The sequence below is a fragment of the Rissa tridactyla genome, chromosome 3 (assembly GCF_028500815.1).
Source record: "Rissa tridactyla isolate bRisTri1 chromosome 3, bRisTri1.patW.cur.20221130, whole genome shotgun sequence".
NCBI classification, from domain to species: domain Eukaryota; kingdom Metazoa; phylum Chordata; class Aves; order Charadriiformes; family Laridae; genus Rissa; species Rissa tridactyla.
In genome coordinates this window covers 16,954,246-16,978,028 of record NC_071468.1, presented here as the reverse complement: position 1 = coordinate 16,978,028, position 23,783 = coordinate 16,954,246, and the positions used below count along the sequence as shown (strand labels likewise).

The 23,783-nt window shown below is 43.1% G+C and overlaps 1 protein-coding gene across 1 annotated transcript in view; it reads right to left on the bottom strand.

Annotated features, from left to right (window-relative positions):
* Positions 1-16,295: 16,295 nt before the first annotated feature.
* The window catches only part of SUSD4 (sushi domain containing 4), a 70,730-nt gene continuing 63,242 nt past the window's right edge, over positions 16,296-23,783 (bottom strand). Inside the window, exons 6-9 of the mRNA XM_054196108.1 lie at positions 20,512-20,703; positions 19,715-19,859; positions 17,693-18,075; positions 16,296-16,456 (exon numbers count right to left, since the gene is read on the bottom strand). Coding sequence (XP_054052083.1) covers positions 16,428-16,456; positions 17,693-18,075; positions 19,715-19,859; positions 20,512-20,703 — 749 coding nt within the window. The 3' untranslated portion in view covers positions 16,296-16,427. The remainder of the gene's footprint in view (positions 16,457-17,692; positions 18,076-19,714; positions 19,860-20,511; positions 20,704-23,783) is intronic.

Genomic DNA, 23,783 nt, shown 5'->3' with positions numbered 1-23,783 from the left:
CAGCTGAATGAGGGGTTGGGGGGCGCTCTGCATGGGGACCAAGGGAGGGGAGGGAAGAAGGTCTGGTCTGGGCAGTTTCCACATTCTGACTATGCACATGTTCAACCCAGAAACGATCCTTAGAGAGCAGCTTCGAGGCCCTTCTTGCCTCCTCCCTCTAGTTCCTGCCTCTTACTGTCTCAATCAACTTCTAGAAGTTCTTGCACAACAACACAGCTTCAGAGGAAGCTGAAGAGTGCCAAAACCAGCCTGTTGCTAATTAGGAGGAAGACACAGGTCTCATTTGCCTTCAGGCAGTTGAATGACTTCTCCCACGACCTGGGTGAACGCTCCTAAGGAGCTACAAGCCACTGAATTAAAGGTGTATGGTAACAATTCACCGCTTCATTTTTTTTTTAAGAAAAAGCAGTTTTTGGCTGGGTCCGAGCTAGAAGCATGCCTACACCAGAAGCCCTGTGCGATGCAGCCAGATGAGGTGCTGACTAACCATCCCTGTCGGACTGAGGCGTTGCTGGGTACCTGCAGAAACAACGTGCTTCGCGCTCGGATGCTGAAGCGAGGGGCGGGGAGCTCTGCTGGCACCCCACAAGCCGGACCCTTCCACGGTCAGGTGCAGGTGAGGTGGTGCCCCATGGAGCCCTACCTCGGGTGCCTTCCTTCCTTTCAGGAACTTTGTACGCTACGTATCTCTTTTTTTTTTTTTTTTTTTTTTTTTTCCCCTTAAAATGAGCGTCACAACTCCTGTCTGCCCTGCAGGGCAAAGGAATGCCGAATAACAACGCAGCTTTGAAAAACACCAAGCGCAACCCCGGTGCCAAAAAAGTTCTCCTAAGGGTGGATAACACATCTTCTTCCTTAGCGGCTGAAGGAGGGACGCCGGAGGGCGGAAAGAGAAGGAGAAGCCTCACACTTGCTGCCACTCCGCCCCCGACCCCCGCCCGCAGCCCAGCCCGCTGTCCCGCCGGCGCCCCTCGGGCACAGGCCGCAGCGGAGTTCCTCCCCGCGGCCCTGCACCGCCTCACGCCGCCCCGCCGCGCGCGCGCTCACCTCCGCCCCCCAGGGCGGAGCGGCCGTTAACGGCAACGCGGAGGGCGGCGGCCCCGGCCCAACGGTCGCGGGGGAGGTGTGCTCCCCCTTGAAGTGCTGTGTCCGACTTGGGAGTCCCCAGCGGAAGGACATGGACCTGTTGGAGCAGGTCCAGAGGAGGCCACGAAAATGATCAGAGGGCTGGATGTCCTCTGCTGTGAGGACAGGCTGAGAGTTGGGGTTGTTCGGCCTGGAGAAGAGAAGGCTCCGGGGACACCTTATAGCGGCCTTCCAGTATCTAAAGGGGGCCTACAGGAGAGATGGGGAGGGACCCTTGATCAGGGAGTGGAGCGATAGGATGAGGGGTAACGGTTTTAAACTGAAAAAGGGGAAATTTAGGTTCGATATTAGGAAGAAATTCTTTACTGTGAGGGTGGTGAGACACTGGCCCAGGTTGCCCAGAGAAGCTGTGGCTGCCCCATCCCTGGAGGTGTTCCAGGCCAGGCTGGATGGGGCTTTGAGCAGCCTGGTCTGGTGGGAGGTGTCCCTGCCCAGGGCAGGGGGGTGGGAACGAGATGATCTTTAAGGTCCCTTCCAACCCCAACCATTCTATGATTCTATGAAGGTCCCCAACAGGGTGGGAATCCGCCCCTCAGAGCAGCCCCTCGATGATGCGGAGGGTGTCAGGCAAGGGGAAGTCAGGCCAAGGGGAGCTGGCTTTTAGGGGCTTTGCTCAATGTAAGTGTTTTAATCTGTAGAAGATGATCATGCTAACTCGCCTCAGTCTCGGCAATGTAAAAATTCATGTTTGCTGGCAGATTGAGTTATTTCTTCTGCTCTTTTGCAGGTGGGAAGAGCCGGCTCATCTCTGTCTCTTACCTGCGGTATGGCTGACCCACTGATGTGCACTTAATCTCACCCAAGCTAACTGTAGGTGGCTGCTCATGTTCTTATCCTACTTCTAATCGTCATTATATTCCATTTTTTACATTGCCTTCTACTAAGTAGGATACTTAGGCTTGCTAAAGAAGTTAAGACTGAATGATAGATCTGTAGCTGAAGTGATTTATTTGCCTGTTAACTGTAATTCTTAAAGAGGAATCCTGGAATGGAAAAGAAGAGAGGCAGAAGAGAGGACAGGGTAATTTTTATTTTAAAAAATTATAGTGATGTAAATTTTCATTTTGCATTTAAATACGATTTCTGGAAATTGATGCTGTTTGAAAAAGTGGCCACTTCTGAGCTAACTGTTGAGCACGCTGCTGCCTGGCCATATCCGCAGTAGCAAGCAGGGGATTTAGTAACATTGCATGGGAGACATAGGTGCCTGAAGCACTGGATCTACAATATACATCATGTTAACCAAAGCATGACCTAATCTGGACAGTTGGAAATGCAGAACTGAGAGTCGTGTCTTCAGATTCACCTCTCAAATAAAATCAGGCTCCACTTGGGAGCCCACTTGGGGTTGCACAACCCTCAACCACTTTTTTTGGAATTAAATGCCTAAGGTAGCCCTTCCTTACAACTCCCAGCAAGTTGTAGACCCTTCTCCTATCCCTCCACTCAATGGTCAGATAGCTCCTTCCGGAGCCTTTCTCTTCCTAGTAGGATCTGAACTGTGCTTATGACTCTGATGTCCGCTGACATCCCACCAGACCTTGAGGATATCTTGATAGGAAAGTCACACTCTTTCCTGCTTAAGCTTCTGCTTTGTATGGAATCAGTTGAGCCAGAGATGTCCCCAAAGTGCCCATCTTCATGCTAATCTGGGTTATGTACCTTTAATCACTGAAATTTATGTCACTCCTGTATTAAGTGCTTATAAGTGATTGCATATATATGTGTTTTAATGGTATTAATGCATCTTTCTGGTTGCCTGTGAATAAAAACTTCAGAAGTGGCTGAAGCAGCAGGTAAGCAGCGACGCTATCCTTTCATGGCTGTAGTCATTGAGCATCTTTTTGTTTAATATGTACATTTGAGCATGGAAGCAAGGTATTCGCTGCTGCTTGTTGTACAGTCAACTGCTGCTAACAAGTGGTGACAAAGACAGAAGTGTTTTTTGCAAAAGCTTTTGCCAAGTTATGGTTGAAAATCCAACCTGGAACTTTTTTTAGTTTGGTGCATTGACTTTATCACTGAACAATGCTCACACACTATTATTATAATTGCAGACTTACTTCTGGATTAAATCTTTTTGATTCAGGTATTAAAAACCTCCAAGTTTAAAATGCATAAATCACAGGACTCTAAAAGATGCCAATATATTCAGCTATTGCGTTTATGTAACTCAGAGAGAAAAGAAATAGCTAAGTTGTCTGTTAATGCAGCCGTATTTTCTGTAGCACTGTGCTGACATCTTTCAGTGCCTTCCTGCACAGAGGAAGTAATGTAATTCCAAATGATGCAGATGAGCATGTTGTATTTTGATGACAAAAGGCACACCTACACAACCATCTCATGTTGTTCTGTCACTTGCAAGAAATGATGCAAACTAAAACAAAAAGTCTTTCTGCCAAGGTGTCTGTGTTAAGCAGAGATGTGTTTCTTGCTCCTCCGTTGTCCTCTGCATGCAGGTCACATACGCATAGCGATTTAGACACATAGCAGGCACCATAAAGGATTAGGAAAGAGGGAAAAAGGAAAGATGTCCTCTCTACTGTACACATGAAAACAACAAAAATTACAGAATTTTACTGTGTCCTAGATGTATGCAGCTGCTTGAAATTAAGCACCGAGAGACCGAATTTCAAACATATTACTAATTTCAAGAAAACACCACATACGAAGGTTCATTTATAAAAGGTCAGTAAATGCTTTAACAGATTTTGTAACAAATAGTCATTTGTCTCATATTTTGATAACGACTGCAACAGGTTAATAGGCTGTTTATTGCCATGGTTTATCACCAGCTATGATGTCTTCTACTGATGTGCTTGTAGTATTTCCAGTGTATCCCACTCTGTTTTAAACATGCTAATAATTAATAATGTGCAATCTTTGTAAGTCCCCTTAAAATGCAACTAGGATATAACCTTTATTGAAAAAAGACGCAAACAGGTGCTCTCTCTTGTATTTAATGGAGCGGATTTAATACTGAAAAAAATGTGCTTCCAGCCAAAGAACAGGCCCTTGTGTGTGTTGGTTGTGCAAACGACGTTTGACAGTTGTAATGAACTCATACTATGAAACTCTAATATCCACTGAAGGTTATCTATGGCGAATTACTAATGCCTTCTAAATTAAGGTCTATAATTGCACTCTAGTGATGAATGTATTAAATTACTGATTTCTTACATGTAAGACACTTAGCAAATGTGTATCTTATTGTACCTCTGGGCTCACCTATAATGTACAATAGGCAGGTGAAACACATGATCATTTCCCACAGGCTTCTTCTAAAGCAGGCTTCTACCCATGCAAGATCAACTCTGTAATAAGGTCATTATTTCTGGAGACATGCATTTTCATATCTTGCATAGGTAATAACATTTAGTTCCTTTACCTTATGAGTCTCAGTTAGAATTATCATATTAAATACCAAGAATTATTTGATTTTTTCCCACCTGGATTTCACAACAAACATAGGAAAATCTGTGATCTTCTTAATAAACCTCCAGCTTTAAAAAAAAAAAAGAAAAAAGCCAGTGTGGTTTGTGTTGAGTGTTTGGAGAAATATTAAAGCGTTTTAGAAAGCTTTTATCAAAGCAGTGAACTCAACAGTTTGTCCACAGAATGGACAGAATAATAAAAGGTAAATTTCTACTTGTACAAAGATAATTATTCTCCATTTATGTGTATAGAAAAATACAAAATGAGCCTCTGCAACTGAATTTTTTCCTGGTTTAGGTAGCATCGGATTTGATCTGAATGTGCTTCTGTGAGCTTCATTCTTGGTGACACTGAAGACTTCGGAGAGGCAAGTTTTTGCATTTATATTCCTTTATAGCCTTGGCTACCGCTGGGTTCAATTACAAATATGACTGTGTTAATTTAAGCAAAAAAGAGAAAAGCAAGATCAGTAAAGTCTAACTGAGCAAAGTTTGATCAATTGATGAAAGTGCTTTGTTAGTTCTCAGCATAAGAATAATTCAACATATTACATTTTAGCTTGAAAATGCGTATATTTTCATTTTAACACATATTGAAAGCAAAGTTTTGTCTGCTGAAATTAGCGTGGTCAGATCTTGGCAAACCAACTCAGAGCTGTGCTTACCCTGCTTTGGATTCTTAAAAATAAGATAAAAAAATATGCAAAAGGGTAGTGTCTGAGGAACTGACTCAGCCTGCTCTGCTTCTCTCCAAGGTCTGCAGTAGAAAAATGTACTCCCGCACTTAAAATACATATATATGTGAAATATAGCCTGGGATTGTCTGACCTCTGCAGCTGTACAGGGCAAATCCCTGTTTCAGGCCCTGCTGCCAGGCCAGCCGGACGCAGCAGCAGCTTTCCCCTGCGGACGCTCAGACTAGAAGGAGACTTTTGTTCAGGCGGTGCCCGCTGGCCAGGCAGCTGTTCCCCGTGTTCCGCAAAGAAAAGCTGAGCAGAGCTGAAAACTGGTTTTACACTAACCTAAATACCTTTCAAACGTTGGGACTGTAGTAAATGGGCTTGTGGCAGCTTTCATGTTATTGAATTGTCTGGCATTTGTATGGGAGTGTACATACACACGCACACGTGCAAGCTCAGGTCTCTGCCCACAGAACCCCCCACGCCCCCCCGGAATAACACAGCGCGCACAGTATCACGTAAGACAGGTGAGAGGGAGCCCTAAGAAGTAATACCCGCAGTGTTAACAAAAAGGGAAGATGAAGGTAAAAAATCCATCGGTAACACCAAAAGAAATGTCCCGTGAAATTGAAAATTGCGCATGCTGACAATATGCCAAGATTCTGCATTCAATTGGGATTTAAAAGTCAGCACCTCCACGACAGCTTCGTGACTCCTCTTGCTCTCGAGACACCTGCCTGTTAACAACAGCGTATTCAGCTGGAATGGCTGGATTGCTCCATTCTGACCGCTTCTCCAAATGCGAAAATGACAGATGAATTGCAACATGTCATGTCGTGCCATGCAGAAACACAAAGGCTGAAGAGAGCATAAAAACAGCACATTACTTCTTGCACTCCCAGGAACGTTATTCTTTTAAGGATCTCCAAAGTGGTTTATTAGCAAAGAACATAATATCCTAGAGAAGAAGTCCTTTACATTTGTTTCACATGAAAAGATACCTGCAGGCATCAGAGTAATAATCTGAAGTCTTGATACTAGATCACGTTTTTCCCAAGAATCAGGAGGAAGTAATCTTCTACCAAGATTCAAGAGGGAGGACTGCTGGGTGGCCAGGCGAGCTCCCAGGCTGGCTGGTAGCCCCTCTGGCACTACATCCAGGCGGGAGAGGCGCCGGAGCGGGACCTGCCAGCCATGGAGCTGTGCCGGAGGCCGTGCTTCCCGACGGTGCCCTGCCACTGCAGCCTCCTCTGGAGAGGTGACCTGCCACTTGGCCACTGTGGTTTCACCTGCCAGGATAGAAAAATATGGCAGTTGTGCTGCACCTCACTCAGTGCCCAGTTTAGCCACGCTCCAACCAGTACCGCTTGCCCTCCTGCTTTTACGCTGAGAGCAGCCAGCCAGGAGTAACTGGAGAAAGCGGGAGGTGGCTCAGCAGGTGTCACATCACTTCTGGCTTCATCCATGCCTGAGAGTCTAACCTTTCCAACATAAAATGGTTTTCACTTTTGTATGGCCTCTTCCTGTATTTTTCCTACCTGTTTTGACTTGACGGCAGCTTCTGCTCATTTTGTGCTATCAGCACAAGCCCTAAAACACTAGTGCTCTTATCTACACCTGTTCCTGCCATGGAAAGTGCTGCCTAAGGAAAAGAGAGATGCTGCAGAGGGTAAGCTGCTGTGACTCACTGCCTGTGAAGCAACCGTCACCTCACAAATCATGTTTGCCTGAAAATAGCGTGCTTGCTGTTTTCAGTAACCCCACAGGTCACTGATATTTTTCATTTACTTTTGACATTTGAGAGAATTTCATATCTAGTCACCTTTGTTACAGGTTTTCCTGGCTGGTGTGCCAGTATTTGCATTGATGGAGCTGTGTGGGTCAAGACCTAGTAATAGCATAAACTTGTGTCTTTTTTGCACTAGTGTATATGGTGCAAATCCAGAAACAGCCTTCAGCAGTGAACAGCTGGTATTTGTGAGAGCAGAATTAATTCTCTATGACTGTGCCACGGAGTAAAGCCACTGCTCAAGTAGAGCATTTCCCAGTTACCACAAATGTGTGCTTTTGGTTTTTTTTTTTGCATTTCCTACCTTCTTAGAATTGTATAGGAACAGTTGTGCTTGGTATCTGCACATGTGAGTCCATCTACATTTGGTATTTAAAATCTATCGTAATCTGCTTGGCATCAGTTTCCCTGTAAGCTTTCAGTATATACTTACTGCTGTCCACAGTCGTTCTTCATTTCTTTCTCTGTGGTCCCACTAATTACAGCCTTGGCTCATTTTCCTTTTAAGGTCCAAACTCTCTTCACTCTGTAAAAGAGAAAAATATTAATCAGATGTCAAAGGTCTTCCAACGATTGTACTTGTGTTGCAGCCTGTGATGATTACACAGGACTCTCTGCCCAGCAGCCTGGGGGGGTATGCCTTTCTCACTCAGTAAACAAATCTTTTCCACAGAGCTTAAATACGTAATTGCATGGCAGAGGCTGTTTGTTTCCGCAAAAGCACTTACGAACCCATCTTGCATTAAGCTTTGAGATTTCAGTGCAATCATGGGCTAATATTTTTCTAGTTTACATACTGTTTTTTTCCTTCCAGAGTCCTAATTCTAAACATGAGGTTTGGCTGCCCTGTTGTGAACGTCCTATTCTTCAAGTGCATAACTAATCTGAACAGAAATATGAATCCACAGGGACAACACAACAACCAGGCTACTCCTAAGCTTGATTTTTTTGTTTAAGGCTTTTTAATTTGTTTAGTTTTCAATGGCACTCCCTTTGGAGCCGATGTGAGCTGAAAACAACTCACTACCTAATACAGCTGGATTTGAAGAACATGCTGATAAAATGATCTGATAGTGTTGTATGCTGCTGATGCAAAAAAACTAAGAGGGCAAACCAAGGAAAAGAAATGATAAAGCACTGCTGCAGGGGGAGGCCCATTCTGCCATGGACTGTCACTATACCGGATTCAGCAGGGGCTGCAGTGCCCAGCGTCCCTGAGCGAGCAGGAGCAGCAATGTGGGTGGCAGAAGATGGCACAGGGGGCACAGCGCTGCTCTCTCCCCACTGCATGCAAAGGCATCAGCCTCCCGGTTCTCATGTCCCCCACAGATATGTCTACAGGGTGTGCGGATGTTGTCTGCTGCAAACCTGGATGCTCTCAGAGACCCACGTCCCACTGTCATTTCTTGCCACTTATTTGGGAGGAAAGTCCGCATTCTACTTAACTGTGTGCTTACTGTCTTGGACCACAGAAGTAAAGTGCATGGGATTCAGTCTTCTTTTGGGCTAGTTAAATTATCATTTAATTTCTTGAGAAAGGATACCCAATACCTTTCCTTCTGAAGAAAACCAAAATCTAAATTTATCTTGGGTGTTTGGGTTGTTGGTTTTTTTTTTAATAAATTATTTATAGTTTTTAAATAATGTAGTGGAAAAAAAAGGCATTTAGAAGATGATACAAAGTAGCAGGTTGTTATTCTTGCCAGTGCTGCAGACAAACCAAGGCAATGCCCCTTGTGCTGGAAACCGATAGGCAGACCTGTAGGGATGAAATCACATTTTAAAACTGAATTTGGAAGGCAGAAAAACCTCTCAAGAAAATCTGTCTGTGTTAATGGATGGCAGTAATTTCCTCCCTTGTTAGATATTCTAGAGCAGGCAGATACTTGATTTACATCTGCTGTCTCCTAGTGATATAAAATATGGTTTGGTGACACAGGCTCAATGAAGAAACTGAAGGTCAGGGAAAAATTAATCACTTTCTCGCTCATAATTTAGTATGAAGATAGTTAGGCATATTTAGGATACTTCAGCATCCAAAGATGAAAACAGCACTGTGCTGGATTTAAAAAGTGTCTAAGAGGGGAAAGGTCTTGCTTTCACTTGCTTGTCAGCGCCTAAAGCAGCCAAAGGCTATGGATGAGCTGTTGCATGGCCCTATGTTGTGAAGGCTTAAATGATTGCACAGTACCACAATGCATCCAGTCAGCCTCAATTCACTGGAAATAGTGTAAAATCAGAGAGCTGGGTGGAGTTTTCAGAGTTCAGTTTTGCTCTAAAGGAGTGTAATGCTAAACCCCACCTTCCCTTGGAGGGGAGCACATGGCCTTTCTTCTGCTTCTGGGAATTAGGAGATGGGGACTCACAACTGCATGGTCAGAAAGAGCTCGTTCCCGAAAGGGGCTCAGCGGTCCCAGTTCCCATCCATTTCACTGGAAGCCAAGAGCAGTGCATATATCCAGAGCCTCCCATCTGCAACAGCTTCTGGATTCAAAACTTCAGGGAACAGGAGACTGCCAGACCAGAGAAAACTGGCATTAAACTACCTTTAATGATGCCTCTTCTTGGCAATTCTTCCCCCGCTTTTTCCACAAAATAGAGAGAACATTATAATCTAAGTCTTGTCAGAGATATGTCTGTCTCCAGTGAGATGTATTTCTGACAGACCAGACCAGCACCGTAAGACTAACTGAAATGCCGGACTCTTTGCAGCTGCTACAATGCCCGTTTTAATGCCAGGCTTCAGTACTTCTGTAGCTGTATCTGTGCTGCACGCTGCTGCAATGTGAATGGATACATAAGCGAACTTGGTAAGTCACTGTGCCACTTCCCCTCCCAAGTGGTTGCCCAAAACCCAATGAAAAACCAGGCAGTGGGTGTACAAGCAGGCAGCTGGTTTTTCCACTTGGACTAACCCTCATTTTTGCTGCAGCGCTTCAGTAAAAGCCAATTATACCAAACTTCAGGAACGTATCAGTGATAGACTGCAGACACTTATAGTCTTCATCAATGAACAGGCTAAGCGAAACTAGATTGTTCTGCTAAACGTTTTAGTAAGTAATTAACCCTGAATTATCAACAACAGGCAGCTATGGTAATGGTTATGAAAGAAATAACAACCAGTTGCACAGTTATTAACACGAGAGCACTGAACGAGGCAGATGAACAGCATGTGCTGCCATGGAATTAATAGAAGGGACAACAGTGGTAAGTATGATCCCCCGCAGGGTGGTACAGTTCCAGGGGGCTGAGAGAGCTGCTGAAAGACACTTGTTTTGGCAAGAGCAGCATGTACTCAGCAGTAGATAGATGGAAGTCAGAAGCGGATGGTAATAAGAAGCGTTAAAAATAAATCTAGCCTAATTAGGTTAAAAAAAAAAAAAGAAAAAGATGTGAACCTGACAGCTTAGCAACTGGCAACTGTTTAGTTCGAGCAGTTATGCTGGAGGCAGGAAATTCATACTGGAGCATCAGGAAGCGGACAGATGAAGTGACCCGCTGTGCACCCTGTGCTCCCCAACTGGACCGTATCAGTGCCCGTTTTCTGAAGCTGTGAGATGACCAGTTTCAGAAAGGAGGGGCTCTTCAAAATGTCTTACCTTGAAACCCCCTAAAATATTAGCTAATTCTTAAAAATCTTGGCTACTGTGCTTATACAGGAGCACTCACGTGCACCTGGGCCAATGAAAGATCATGAGTGTACAGGCTTGGGACAGAGTCAGATAGATACATCATGCATGTAGTAATGTGGGCTCCCCTCAGCGTCCCTCTCCAGCCATTTTCATGGACCATTTGTCAGCGGAGTGAGGAGCTCCGTGTCCCTTCTTGTCCTCTCTGCTGAGACTGTAAATGAGGAAGGCAAATAAGAGCAACCTCTTATGAGGGAGAGGACATGTCCTGCTGGGTATTGCACTGCAATTAAGCAACTTGTTTCGCTTCTCAGCATGAGAAAGGCGGCAGGATGAAACTGAAACAACAGTTGTTAGTTACAAAAAAAAAAAAAAAAGGAAGGAGAAAGACAGTAGAAGGATAAACAGCAGGGAGACAGACGGCAAACACAGTAAAATGGAAAAAGTGGATCAAAACCAAGGCTCTTGCTGCAAGCAGAACCAGTCTGACCACTGAAATGCTGAGGTGATGGAAAACAGCCGCTGGACCCCCAAACCAGGAAGCTTGTCTTCCTTCCTGGGTCTTGACTTTCTTTTGAACCAGTTGTATTAAGAAAACAGCTCCCCCTGTTCTTACTGGAGAACATAAGGAACTTACCCATGTACCCCCAGACTTTAATTTAAGTAGCTTTTCTTCCTTCTCCAGTTTTTCATGTAATGTATTTTATCAGATGAATCCAGTTTTCCTGGGTATACAAAATGTCCACACGTAGCAGCTCCCCCTGCCCTGCAGGACAGTCTCTTTGCCTTGCTGAGGAAAGCTGCCTCAAGAATCCCAATTAGCCATAGCTGTCCAGTCTCTGTATGGGGTCTATGTGACTAATTAAAAGTCTGCTTTGACACCTGGACAGCAAATAATTTAATCTCAAGCTAACAACTTTTCTGTTACTATTAAATAACATATCTTACTGTCCTGGAAAGGTAGGGCTGGAAGCTATTGTATAATGGTAGTAGCAAGAGAAATCTATAATGTATGAAGGAAATTATATACATTATTCTGGGGAAGAAGGATTTGTCTGTCTATTCTGGCTGCACACCCTGGCCTGGGAGAGCGATAGGCAAAGCAGGGCCCACCTCCCCTCTGCCATAGTGCAATTCCTTTGCGAACTGTGTCGAAGGGACAATGGGAGATGCTCCTGGCTTTTAGGGCAGATGTTTACTTGCTTTCTTGTTCTTCTTGCCCTGGAGTCCTCCCTGACGGTCCATGGGAGACCAAAAACAGGAGCTTGAGATGTGTTTCTCTCATCTGTGCCACTCTTCCTCTGACAGCTGATGTGGTAAGCTCTGCTACCATCTGCAGCATGGCGCGGAGAGGAATAAACAGCTTTTGTGGCATAGGAAGCAAGTTTTGCATAAACATGACAATGGCCTCTGCACTCCAGTGCCTGAGCTGCGGTTTTCTCTTGAACTCAATAGGTGTCTTCAGATAATTGCCGAGAGAGGATTTACTTCAGCTAATGCGCAGGGAGTATTAGAAGGGCTGCATTCATTTAACTGCCTAAGATAGACACGAAGACCAGAAAATCCCAAATTTGGATTTGTCACAGAACAAAATTCTGAAATCAATGTCACTTTAATGCAACAGGGTTTAATTCACAGGATTTTACTGGAGTTCAGCCCATGCTACACGAAAAGCTTCTGTTGGTGGAATAGAGAATATTTCTGGCTGCAATTTTGATGACTGCTGACCAGTTTGCCCGGTACCATCAGTTTGGAATTATTCTATATGGGGAAAACTGTGTATCGGCCAGGTTTAGTTCTCACAAGCTGAGAATCACACAGAAACAGTGAGAAGGGGCCCCAAAGCTCACGTAGTGCATTCTACCCCAGTGCTTTCCTGGCACGTATTTATTTAAAACAGTCTTTAAAAATCTCTCATAACAGAGGTTTTTGACAGCTCACTCAGACCATCTCTTCTTGCTTGTAGCCAACCCTGTGGCTATAAGGTTTTTCCTAATATCTAACCTAATTCTCTCAAGCTGCAATTAAGCCTATTATTCTTGTCCTACTTATATGGATAATTCCCTTCTTTGCAAAATATACTTCTTCCAGAAAACCAAGTTTCTGTGTCCCCTTTGGTCTTCTGTTGTTCACACTGAACACTACACAGTCTCTAACGTGACCTCTGAGGACAGGGTCTACCAAACTTCTAGTAATTCTTAATTCTCTCTGCTTGACTTCCCTCCAGCTACTTCACATTTCCCTTGAAGAAGTAAAAATTTGCCTAACATTTGACACAGTGCTCTAGCTGAGGCCATACTAGTGCTGAGTGGAGCTGAAGGATTGCTTCATGCCGTTTGTGAGTTATAGTTCTGTGTAAACATCCTCGTATTGACATTCAACATTTTCAAAACAGCCAGGTCGTGTTGACTCATGCTCAGGTTGTGATTCACTCCCTGCAGAGCTGCTGTGAGACCCTGGATCCCCACCCTGGCCCCAGCACTCTGCAGGTCAAGCCCACATTCATAAATCAGCGTTGAAGGCTGACACATCGCTCATTTGTCCTCCTCCTCCTTAATTTTTAGAAATATTGGCAGGGTGAAGCCAGTTCTTTTTTGTCTTTCCTGGAGTTCTCAGTACGTGCCTGTTCCTCCCTCTGCCGAAGGCACATGGCTTGTCCATCTTCTGCTTCTCCCCTCACCAACAAGGGTTTTCCTGGGCTTGTTTTAATTCACATCCAGTTAGCTCAAGCAAAAACAGCTTATGATCTGCATAAGACATGCTCATCCTCCCATCTGGTTTCATTTGCACGGCAAACATACTGTCATGATCTTACCAGCTCTCTAGTCTCTCGGGGCCCTAAGAGCATCTTCCCAAGGTTCAGGGAGGTCTCAAGGATGACCTGAGGCCTTAGGCCAGTGAGCTGCGGAGTTCTCCAGGCTGGCAGGGTGTCTGGGGAGCTGGGCAGGCTGGGGGACACTGGGGAGCAGCCATCACCCAAGGCATCAGCTTGTGGGTTGTGGCACGGGTGTGGATCCGAGGGCAGGCAGACCTCTCAGGAGAATTCAGACCCCATGTGGAAAAAAAACAGCGGCAAAACCAGTCAGTTCTTTCCCTACAAATATTCAGGCATGCAAAACTCTGAACCCCGAACTCAACCACACAAATAATCCCCCCCGAAACACCCTTTGAGGAAGTCTTGTGTATCATAAGCAAAAAATGGTGAAAAACCTCTTTTACCTTTCCAAGTTATATTTAATACTGTGCTATCAAAGGACTATCAAGCAATATTAATACATCAGTGTTTTCTAGTGTATTTGCAGTTCTGCACTTTTTAAAATAAAAATGGTCTAATAAGCCATAAATTTACATTTGTTAAGTTACCCTGTCTGGTTTCCTTAACAAAATGACTGCAATACAACAGTGTAAATCTGTAAAACTGTAGCGCTCCAAATACTAATCAGAAACTTTCATAACAGAAATTAATATATGGAAGTTCAGAGATTTAATAAGAAATGACATTTCACAAGCTGTTAGAAGACAAGAAAAGACAGATTTCATAATAATTTATAGGGCATCTAAAGTAAATTCAATACATTATGAAACAAAAATCACTTAACTGACTGTAGGCTTGAGACGTGCTTCAATTCAAGGTCGGTATTACAGTACTCTTGTCTTGTTTGCTGGGGTGACAATCCTGAACTTCAGTTGGTAGTGCAAACACCTCTGGAAAGCATGGGACCTAAAAAGAAAGGGGTAGCGAAGAAAGTACTAATACCTGATAGATACGGCTCTGGGATAAACCTGAAGATACGATTGCAATTGAGACAATTTCAGCCAAAAAGAACGCAAATCTTATATAAGCAAGGATGAAGGATAATGTGGAATATGTCTTATCATTCAATATCAATCGCCATGTTCTCATCAACAATACCATAGAATAACTGAGATTATTGTAATAGTTGCCTCCCCATGACACAGTTTTTTGTCTCCATTTGCTTCTTGCTGCCATATACAGTTGCTGACAGGCCGCTAATAAACACTTTCTTGAATGGTCGCAGCACATGTATCATTCCACTAGCCTGACTCATGAGTGGGGCCACTAGATCCTACCATAATACAAATAAATAATCAAACAATCATGAAAAAATAACAGAGCAACTTGTAGCGATCCTCTATTTGGGGGATAGAGATATTATTGGTTTACTTTGTACATAAAATCAGAACTCAGTCACATTTTTTCCTTTGGTTTGGAAAGTCCACATGATGGCAATCTCTGTCGTTAACATACGGCAAGTTCTTCCTTCAAACACTGCCAGTTTAACATATGTTTCATTTGCGCAATACCAAAAATAAGACAAGAAAATCTGCGTGGCTTTCAGTAAGTATATGAAAGAGCCAAGGATTTTTCTGACAAAGAAGGAAAAGCCGGTAACACCCCAAAAGTGAACCCGTTCATACAGGCTTTTAGCACAACGCTTTGCTGTAGCATGCAGAGGAGAGAAAAGCCTCTACAGAAGATGTGTAGCATCTCCAGAAGCTGCGCCACTGCTGCACCCATTTCACGTGCTCTGCTTAGCCAAAACCACTCTCTGCATTTGTAGCTGGACAGTGAATATAAAGCTGAAAATGCTACAGAGCAGGTGTTCTGCTGCCATCTCAGCCTTCAGGCGGGAGCTGGTGAAAGAAGTGAGGAACGGGAAAAAAAAAAAAGGCCAACTACACACAGTCGGATAAGTCAAAAGAACTGAAACTGAACTTTATTATTTTTTTAAAAAGTATTCTACAATAATGGCTCAGAATACTACCACAATGTACAGGGACAAGGCAGTGCTCTGGGCTATGACTGTAGATTACTCTAGTATATATATTTGTAAGAGCTTAAGAAAGGTTGAAGCAGAGCAGTTCAACATTTCTTAAGCGCATATTTCATAATTTAACATTTTCTTCATCTCTCATATTATAGCAGGATTTATCAAATGCAATGTAGTCACAGAAGTCTTGCATAAATACAAATATCGATACTTTACCTTGAATATTGTATATGATATAAATTCTGCCTTACCTTTAAAAAAATCTCCAGATCATTATGTTACCTGGGAGTCTTTCCTTTTCTTTCTCTTTAAGAGTTTTTAAATATATATATATATATATTTATATATATTTGCTATCATACATCAAAGTATATATGAATCCCATCATTTCTTTTATATTTCCTGCAGACATAGTCTGAAACAAAATCACCAACAACTAAATCAAAAGCTTCCTGGTAATCGTAGGAAAGCCAAAGAGGATTTTTCCTCTTTTTTTTGCGTTTTCAGTACTAATATTTTTTTAAACTTGTAAGGATTCTTCATAAACTAGAGGTCCATAGATCATTTAAAGCAGTCTTTATAAGCAAATTTACATACTTTGACATGCTTTTGTGAGGCAGTTAGTATCAAAATCCAATAGCATTTCTTACAGAACCACACGACTTTCTGCGATGCAGATATACATTTCATTTCTAAAAAGCCACAGTTCTTTTTCTACATCTGCTCTCATCAAATCCCCAGGATTCATTCATAAAACTGCTGCTGTTCCAAATGCTGAGGCTGTTATCCCTGCTGTGGATTAAGATGTACACCCAATCTGGTGACATCTCTGCGTGGAAGATTGATAAGTAGGAAAATAGCCTCCCCAAATCCACAGATAGTCTTTTCTATCTCTAAATCCTCATGATTCGTGTCACCCAACAGTGCAATGCGACGAAGACATGTCTCTGTGCAGGCTAAGGGTCTTCTTCCATCAAAGGAATCTCTAGGGGAAAAAAAGAAATAGCATTGATTGCTGATTGTAACGTCCCTTTATACTTTTGCAGACTATTAGTATTAGCAATTCTACAAAAATAGAAATAGAGATTGCAAAAATCTGAACAAGACATACTGTATCACCAATTCTAGACTCACTTACGCTCTAACACCTATATGAAAATTAACCTACTAAAACTACCCAGATTTTCTGAAACAAGTTCGGTCCACAAAAACCTAAAATGCACACATCCTTTCTACTACATCAATCCCAGAATCAGCATTCAGAGTAGGGAGGGACTTTTACTGACATTATCATTTGTCCCTCCTCCTCCTAGCTGTCCTCTTTTCGTCATGATACCATTAAAAGTTAGCCCCAGCCCTGTGAAGCTGGAGGACTTCTTCCACCCAGAGCTTCACCCACACTGTTTTTAGGACACTGGGCTTCAGCTCTGCTACTGATCAATCACACAGGGATTGCTTTGCCTAGTGACTCTCCGTGAATGTGGAGAGCAGGATCAGAGCCACTCCTTTTAAATGTCTCCAAGGAAAGCTAGCTAGTTTCCTTGACACGCTGAGCAGCACACCATACAGCTCGTTAGAACTCAATTAAATTATATCAATGCATGCCCATGTTCGATTTAAATGCAGACAATAATATATGGCAATGTCCCTTCTCGTACATGGTCCTGTGGGTACTTTCCCCTTATGCTGTGACTCCCATGTCCACAGCTTAACGCGTACGTGCTTTAGACTGAACAGTTTGCTCCACGCACAGACATGATGAGCTCGTTAACAAAGGCTGCTAATTTTGGCTTAGTATGAAAACATGATTTCCTTTCCATTTTAAGGAGAAAATGCTGTTCTTTGCTGTGAAAGCCATGGCATGTGAGGAGTTGTGAGTGTAGGAGTTGAGGAGCAGAACGGGCCAACACAGGCAAGATGATGGTTGACTTCGCTGCCATACACAGGTGCCTGCTGACATCCCTGTCGATGAGACTGCTGTTATGGGGTCTGGACAGGAACCTTCTGGCCTGGGATTCAAATCCCTGGCACCACAGCTAGCAAGGATACGAAGCTCTAAGAGCATGGCGTAGTATGGTTTTAAAAATGTCCAAATTAAGATGTGGACAAAAACATGGAGAAAGCAAGAGCAGGTCAGGTGGGTTTACTCCTGCTTTGACAGTACGAACAAACGATGGCTCCTGTTTTATAGACTTACCAATTGGACCTATGCAAGACTCACCATCTGCAATATCGATCCGCGGACTTGTGGATGCAGCTTCCCCAGCAGTACTACAGGATACATCAGTTCGATCTGAACCGGGAAGCGCTGCCGCTTGGCACGCCGGGGACGGGTACGAACTTTGGAGCAGTTCAGAGGAGCCCGACCTACTGTCACAGGTCTCAAACTCGCTAGGCAGCGTGTCTGTAATCCTGGGGCCAGGGTAAGCAGGAGGATTTTGATCTTCTGTCTCCAAAATATGCCCCTGGTCTGTGGTAGCTGAGTATCCAGGTGCCAGAGCATTCAAGCTGCTGCTCACAGCTTCATCGTAGGAAGGCAGCATTACGGGAACGCCATCCACCACCACAAAGTCGGGGTCACCCATGGAGCCCTCCTGGTTGCCTCTACGTCAAACACAGATGAGTTATCACAGAGAGCAGGAGTACCTCAGAGCAACCGCTGAACTTAAGTACACACAGCCCTTTCTAGTCATGCAAAACAAAGCTACAGGGTCATTAACATTCACAGAAATGTTTGCTGCACTGGTTTGCAAAACTCTGTTCTGGTTGACAGTCTGGAATCTGTTACAGTGGAAAATATGAAACCAGAAATGTGAAGAACAATTTTGAGAAGGGAAGGAAAACAGGTGCTTGGAAGAGATAAGGTGCACCATATGCTGTGCTGTGCACAGTAGATGTCATGGATATAAGATCACAGATGACGTTCACCAGTCAAGTGTCTGAACCCCTGGAAAGATGTGTGCTAGGGCAAAAAAGAATTTACAGCCCACGTAAACAAACATTGAGTTGACTACTGGTGGATGACAGGGCTTTGGTGGCCGGATTTGTGGCCTCCTTCAGGTCTCACTTTCAAAGGATGAAGCCTTCCTTAACCAGGACTAAACTGGCTTCTTTTTTAAGCAAAGCATTTCTATTAATCAGGAAGGTCTGTTGAACCCTAAAGTATCTTTTTAGTAGCGATTAAATCATGGTAGAGTCCTAGCAGAAGGGAATTGGTCCCAAGTACTTTTAGGACATGAAAATGTCTGAAAAGGAGAGGACAGAAAGCCATTTCAATAAGCTAGACAAATACAAGCTATAAAGCTATCCATAGAGCAAGCCATTACCCTAAAGATCTTCCTAGTTATATACGTATGTGTTTACTACTCCCCATACACTTTATATGTGCACATATATATGTATATAAATTTACACATTACTTATATAATCTGTATACTTTTATGTACACATTTATTTAGCATTAAGATCACCACGTCCTTTCTGCTGCATATATTTACCGACAAACAGCTTTTTCAGCACGTGGTAGAATAAAGACACGAGAAAAAGCAAGCATAGGCGAGGAGTCACACAGTGAAGGTCCAGAGCAAACTGAGCAGACTGAAAACTAGAAACAAGTGTAAACCCAGATACAGTGAGAGTTTTGCCTAAAAGTCTGCATGCCTGCCTTTGTTTTTCCAGTTGTAAGATAATAATACCCACCTACCTGTCTCACGAGGAGAGCTGTGAGAATCAATGACAAATGCTCATAGCTGCACGGTATTTTATGTAAATAAAGGAAGATGTAGGAGATGTTTATGAATTGTGTTGAAAATAATACTCACGAAGGGAAAGCAAACTTTTAATATAAATTTGTCCATAGAGAAAAAGAAAATCTTTCTTAAAACTTACATTACTAAGTCTACAGTAGTTAAAAAATTAATTCCCCCAGCACCTGAAAATGAGTATTTAAAAATATTGTCAGCTATTTTTACAGGCAGAAGCGGCAATTCTCAGTGGTAGAGCTGTAATTACTCCCAAAGTGAGTCTGGCAAACTTTGCCTTTTATCTTGGTTGCAGAAAGGAGTACTGCGGGTTTCTGGGGGTGCCCTTCCACACCAGTGGCTCAGAGACTTCGTCTCAGAGGAGAAAAGAAGGTATCGGCAAGGCTCATGAGCCGCTCCGTCTCCTCAGTAGGGAATGCTGAATGTAAAAACTGAATCAAGGTCCTCAATCTTAAAAAAAAAAAAAAAGAGCGAGTACAAACCTCGGAAGGAAATGTGTCTTAAATTTGGTCTGGAACATCCTGGCTAAAATAACCAGTAGCAGTACTAATAAAACGCTGGTAGCAGTAAATGCCACTATTTTCCATGTAGTCAGGAGGGTCTCCTGTGTATTTGGCCAGGTTTGTTCTGTAAAAAAAAAAGGCAATACAAGGGTTGTGCTTGATTATTACCGTTGCTATTTTGTATTAAGACTTCACCAATATTCAGAAGTGCCAGTTAGGAAAAGAGATCTTTTACATGTACGTTGTATAATACACATGAATCCAATGTGGATTCATATATACCAAATATATATAATATACCAATATATATAATATACCAATATACCATATATAATATATGTATAATATACATATAATATATATTATATAAAATATACCAATATACCTCTCTCTCTCTCTCTATTTTTTTATATATATATATATATATATAAAAATATACCAAAAGCAACCTTAACAGTAAGCTGCCACAGGGGCTGGACCTTGCTTTTTCCCCTTAGCTTTTATTTATACATGCAATCATCAATTTAGCTTATATACATTTAAAAACATCCAGAAGACATTCCAAAATATATCTGAAGAGCTGATTATTTAAATGGTTTAGGATCGTTCTGGATCTCAGAAATAAAAATGTACTGTATTTAACAGCATCTTAAAATCAACATTCACCAATTAACCATGAAACAGATGAAGTTCACCAGGCATTACGAACCTACAGATTTGCTCTAAAAAGGAGGGCCTATAAGGGGACAGGAGTAACAACACTGCTGGTCCCTCACCTGTTTTGACGCAGTATACTTGGTAGGAGGGGAACCACTCTCCGTACTGGCAGGTGATGTACTTGTAGTCGTTGGTGAGGGTGTAACCAGGATCACAGTAAAACTCCACCACCGTCCCGTGGTTGTAACGCTCGCAAGGCCGCGGGTGGCAGATGTAGTCTCCGTGACTCACCATTGGAGGTAGTGGACAAACTTGGGCAAATACACAAAGAGAAAAAGAGAAAGACGTTAACGCCAACAGCCCACTGCTGGGCAGCTTCAGTGTGTCAAAACGCATGGCGCACGCTTCAGGCTCCCTTTCAGGATCCCTGCAGTTTGGGGTTTTATCCCAGTGGCACCAGACTGCTGCTGCCAGGAGACCAGGTGTCCATCTGCACCCATGGATGGATGCACACACCTCCTGCTGGGCAACGCATGCCGGGGGGGTCACTTTTGGCTCTCACTGACACCAGCAAGCTCTGCTGTCACCTGCTTGTTTAAAGGCCTGAGAGATGGGATCTGGGAAGCTTCCCATCCTCTGGGGGAAAGGGATGGCGAGCGGAAGACAAAAAGGGACACCTACGCCTGTAAGATGGCTCTATGGGGATGGAGAGGGACAGTCAAAATAAGGACAATCCCTCCCCTTATGAAACATCTCAAATTCAGCTGTAACATCCTATTTTTTGGTTCGTCAACATAATTAAATTGTTGTATGTGCTAATTAAATTCCTAAATAAAATTCCTAAATAAATTCCTAAATAAATGAGGAATTTGCGCTAATTAAATTCCTAAATATTCACTTTTAAAAATAAGTTTGCCACCAACTGAGCAGCAAGAGATGCACAGCAATACTGCTTAACACTTACGCTCTGTACCACTGTAATAGTCTTAAGCTGGGCTCAGACTCTGCTGGTGTTATTTGTGTTTGGTTATCTCTGAGCAGCCGTACTGATCTCAGTGGGATTGCTGGCGGAGCGAGAGCTTATAAATGTAAGAGAGGCTGAGCCTGTGTTAATTAAGTACAGTGGTTTACATAAGGTTAGGTAAATAAGACAGAATTGCAATATAAACATGTGCAATTTTTATTGTAGACCCTGAAACGAAATGAAATATCCTCTCACATGGCTGGGCAGACGAACTCAATGGAGAGCTGAGGGAGCATTCTCCAGGAAACAGCAGCAGGGAAAGCAGCTCGCAAGCAGTATTTTTACAAGAGAGGAAACTTTTCCACTGAGTAAGTGTTAGTTGATTACTATTTTCTTAAGTGCTCCTAACACAGAGGGAAAAAAAACCTACCAAGTGTAATGATGTCTCAAATGGCTACATACTGACCCAAAAAGGGCTTAAATTACTGGATGGCTTGTTTTATTTCCCTTCAGAGGCAGTAACTAACTGGCCCAGTGCCCCACCTACAGGCTGTTGCCTTCACTTCATGCCTCCCTCATGCAGGCAAGACCTACTGCATTGATTTAAATAATGAAAATGCCATCTCTCGGAAGAAGAATCTTTCCAGAAATTACAATTCAGCCGCTTCTCTCTGTGAATCTTGCTACATGAATAATGCATTTCATAAAAAAATACACAAGATATTAAATGAATCTTCAAGAGAGGCTGATTACAATGTGCAGCAATGTCTGTTCCCCATCCCCTAGAGACATGGTTTTGTTTGCATTTTCACTGGCAAGGCTTAATAATAACTTGAAATCAGAGCAAGTAATTCACATAAAAATTCACATCCTCAATACTCCACATACTTTCCAAAGTCTCTGGGCCCACAAGAAAGAGGAATGCTTTACTGGCAAGTCAACTCAAGACTGAAAACAATTTTCTTAAGACTAGGGCAAAGGTATCAGACTGAAATAGTAGGAAAGCACCTTTTGTCCAGATCAGGGATCATCCTTCTATTAAGAAGAAAATGGTAAGTGAAAGCAACAATTCTGGCCCGCCATAAGGAGACCTGGTATATTTTTATTATCTACGCTTAGAGCATCAGAACGAAGGAAAACAGCAATTTAAACTTCTTTGCAGCTGAGTTTTGCCAAGCTACGACAGGCTGCAAGAGATGTGTAGATGCCCGATACCTTTCTAGCAATGAGCCAAGTAGAGCACATCTTGTCACAGAGAGCAGCCGCTCAGAGAAACACATTTCTCCTCTCCAGCAACGTACCTGCTGCCTCATCCCTAACCTCTTAATGTCGCCAAGGGCCAAAGCAGCCTGCTGAATAAAAAAAGCCTCCGCGCTGGTGTCCCAGCAATGTGGATCAGCTGAGGAATGACACATTTCCAGGCAGATTAAAAACAATACACTGTGGGTGCAACCCAGATACGGAGCTGTCAGTCTGTTTACAAATGGAAATGAATTTTATAAAACCTGAAAAAAGGAGCATCACTCTTCACGCAGGGTATGTCCTCAGTGCTAAGAATGGGTGCCATCCCTTCCTCTGAAACCCTCCTTATTTCAAGGGGAATGCTCATGTATTGATGCTGTCTGGAAACTTCTGCAAACGTTTCTTTAATGTGCTGCAGAGTATTAGTCATGAATTAGAGTCAAGTTTTAAGCAGTCATACCTGCCAACAACTCTTGCATTAAACACACAAACAGCAGATGCAATACAGTTTGTTTGAACACAAGGGCATTTAGCTCAAATGAAACAGCACTTCGTTCTTACATCAGCTGGGCTGTCAGAGTCAGGGGTTTTCACTGGCTTGGGGCATCCCTCACCGCCTCTTGTGAACTTTATGTTCATCCAGTTTCAGGGTCCCTCAACATTTGCATGGGCAAACTGGCCCCCAGGTTACAATCAGTAACGCTCAGGTTCTGAGCCTCTTTTTCCAAATCAAATCAAGTTGAATTACATACATCACAAACAACCAAAAATGAATTATTATTGAGCTCTGGGCAGTTAGTCATACGCCCAGTCCCTTTCTCAACCTGCTCCGTTCCCATGATTATCCTGGCCCAAGATCCTTTAAAGTCAGTGGCAGGATAGCCATGAAGTGGCCTTAGTTTTGATCACAGAAAAGCCCGATTATGAAAGTCTGGAGCACCGCTGAACACTCTTGGCTCCTAAAGACAGAAGATTTTGATGGGGTCAGAAGATCTGACAGGGTCAGATCCCTTATTGCTGGTATTTACTTAGCACTGTGCTGGATACCAGTGCAAGATACTGGTTACACAGACTAAAGGAATGTGCCAGATCAAATATGGGTGAAAACTCAGGTGGCAAACCTAAGCCCACTGAAGTTTTCCAGGGAAGTTAAAATTCTATCATTCCCAATGATCAATTCTAATT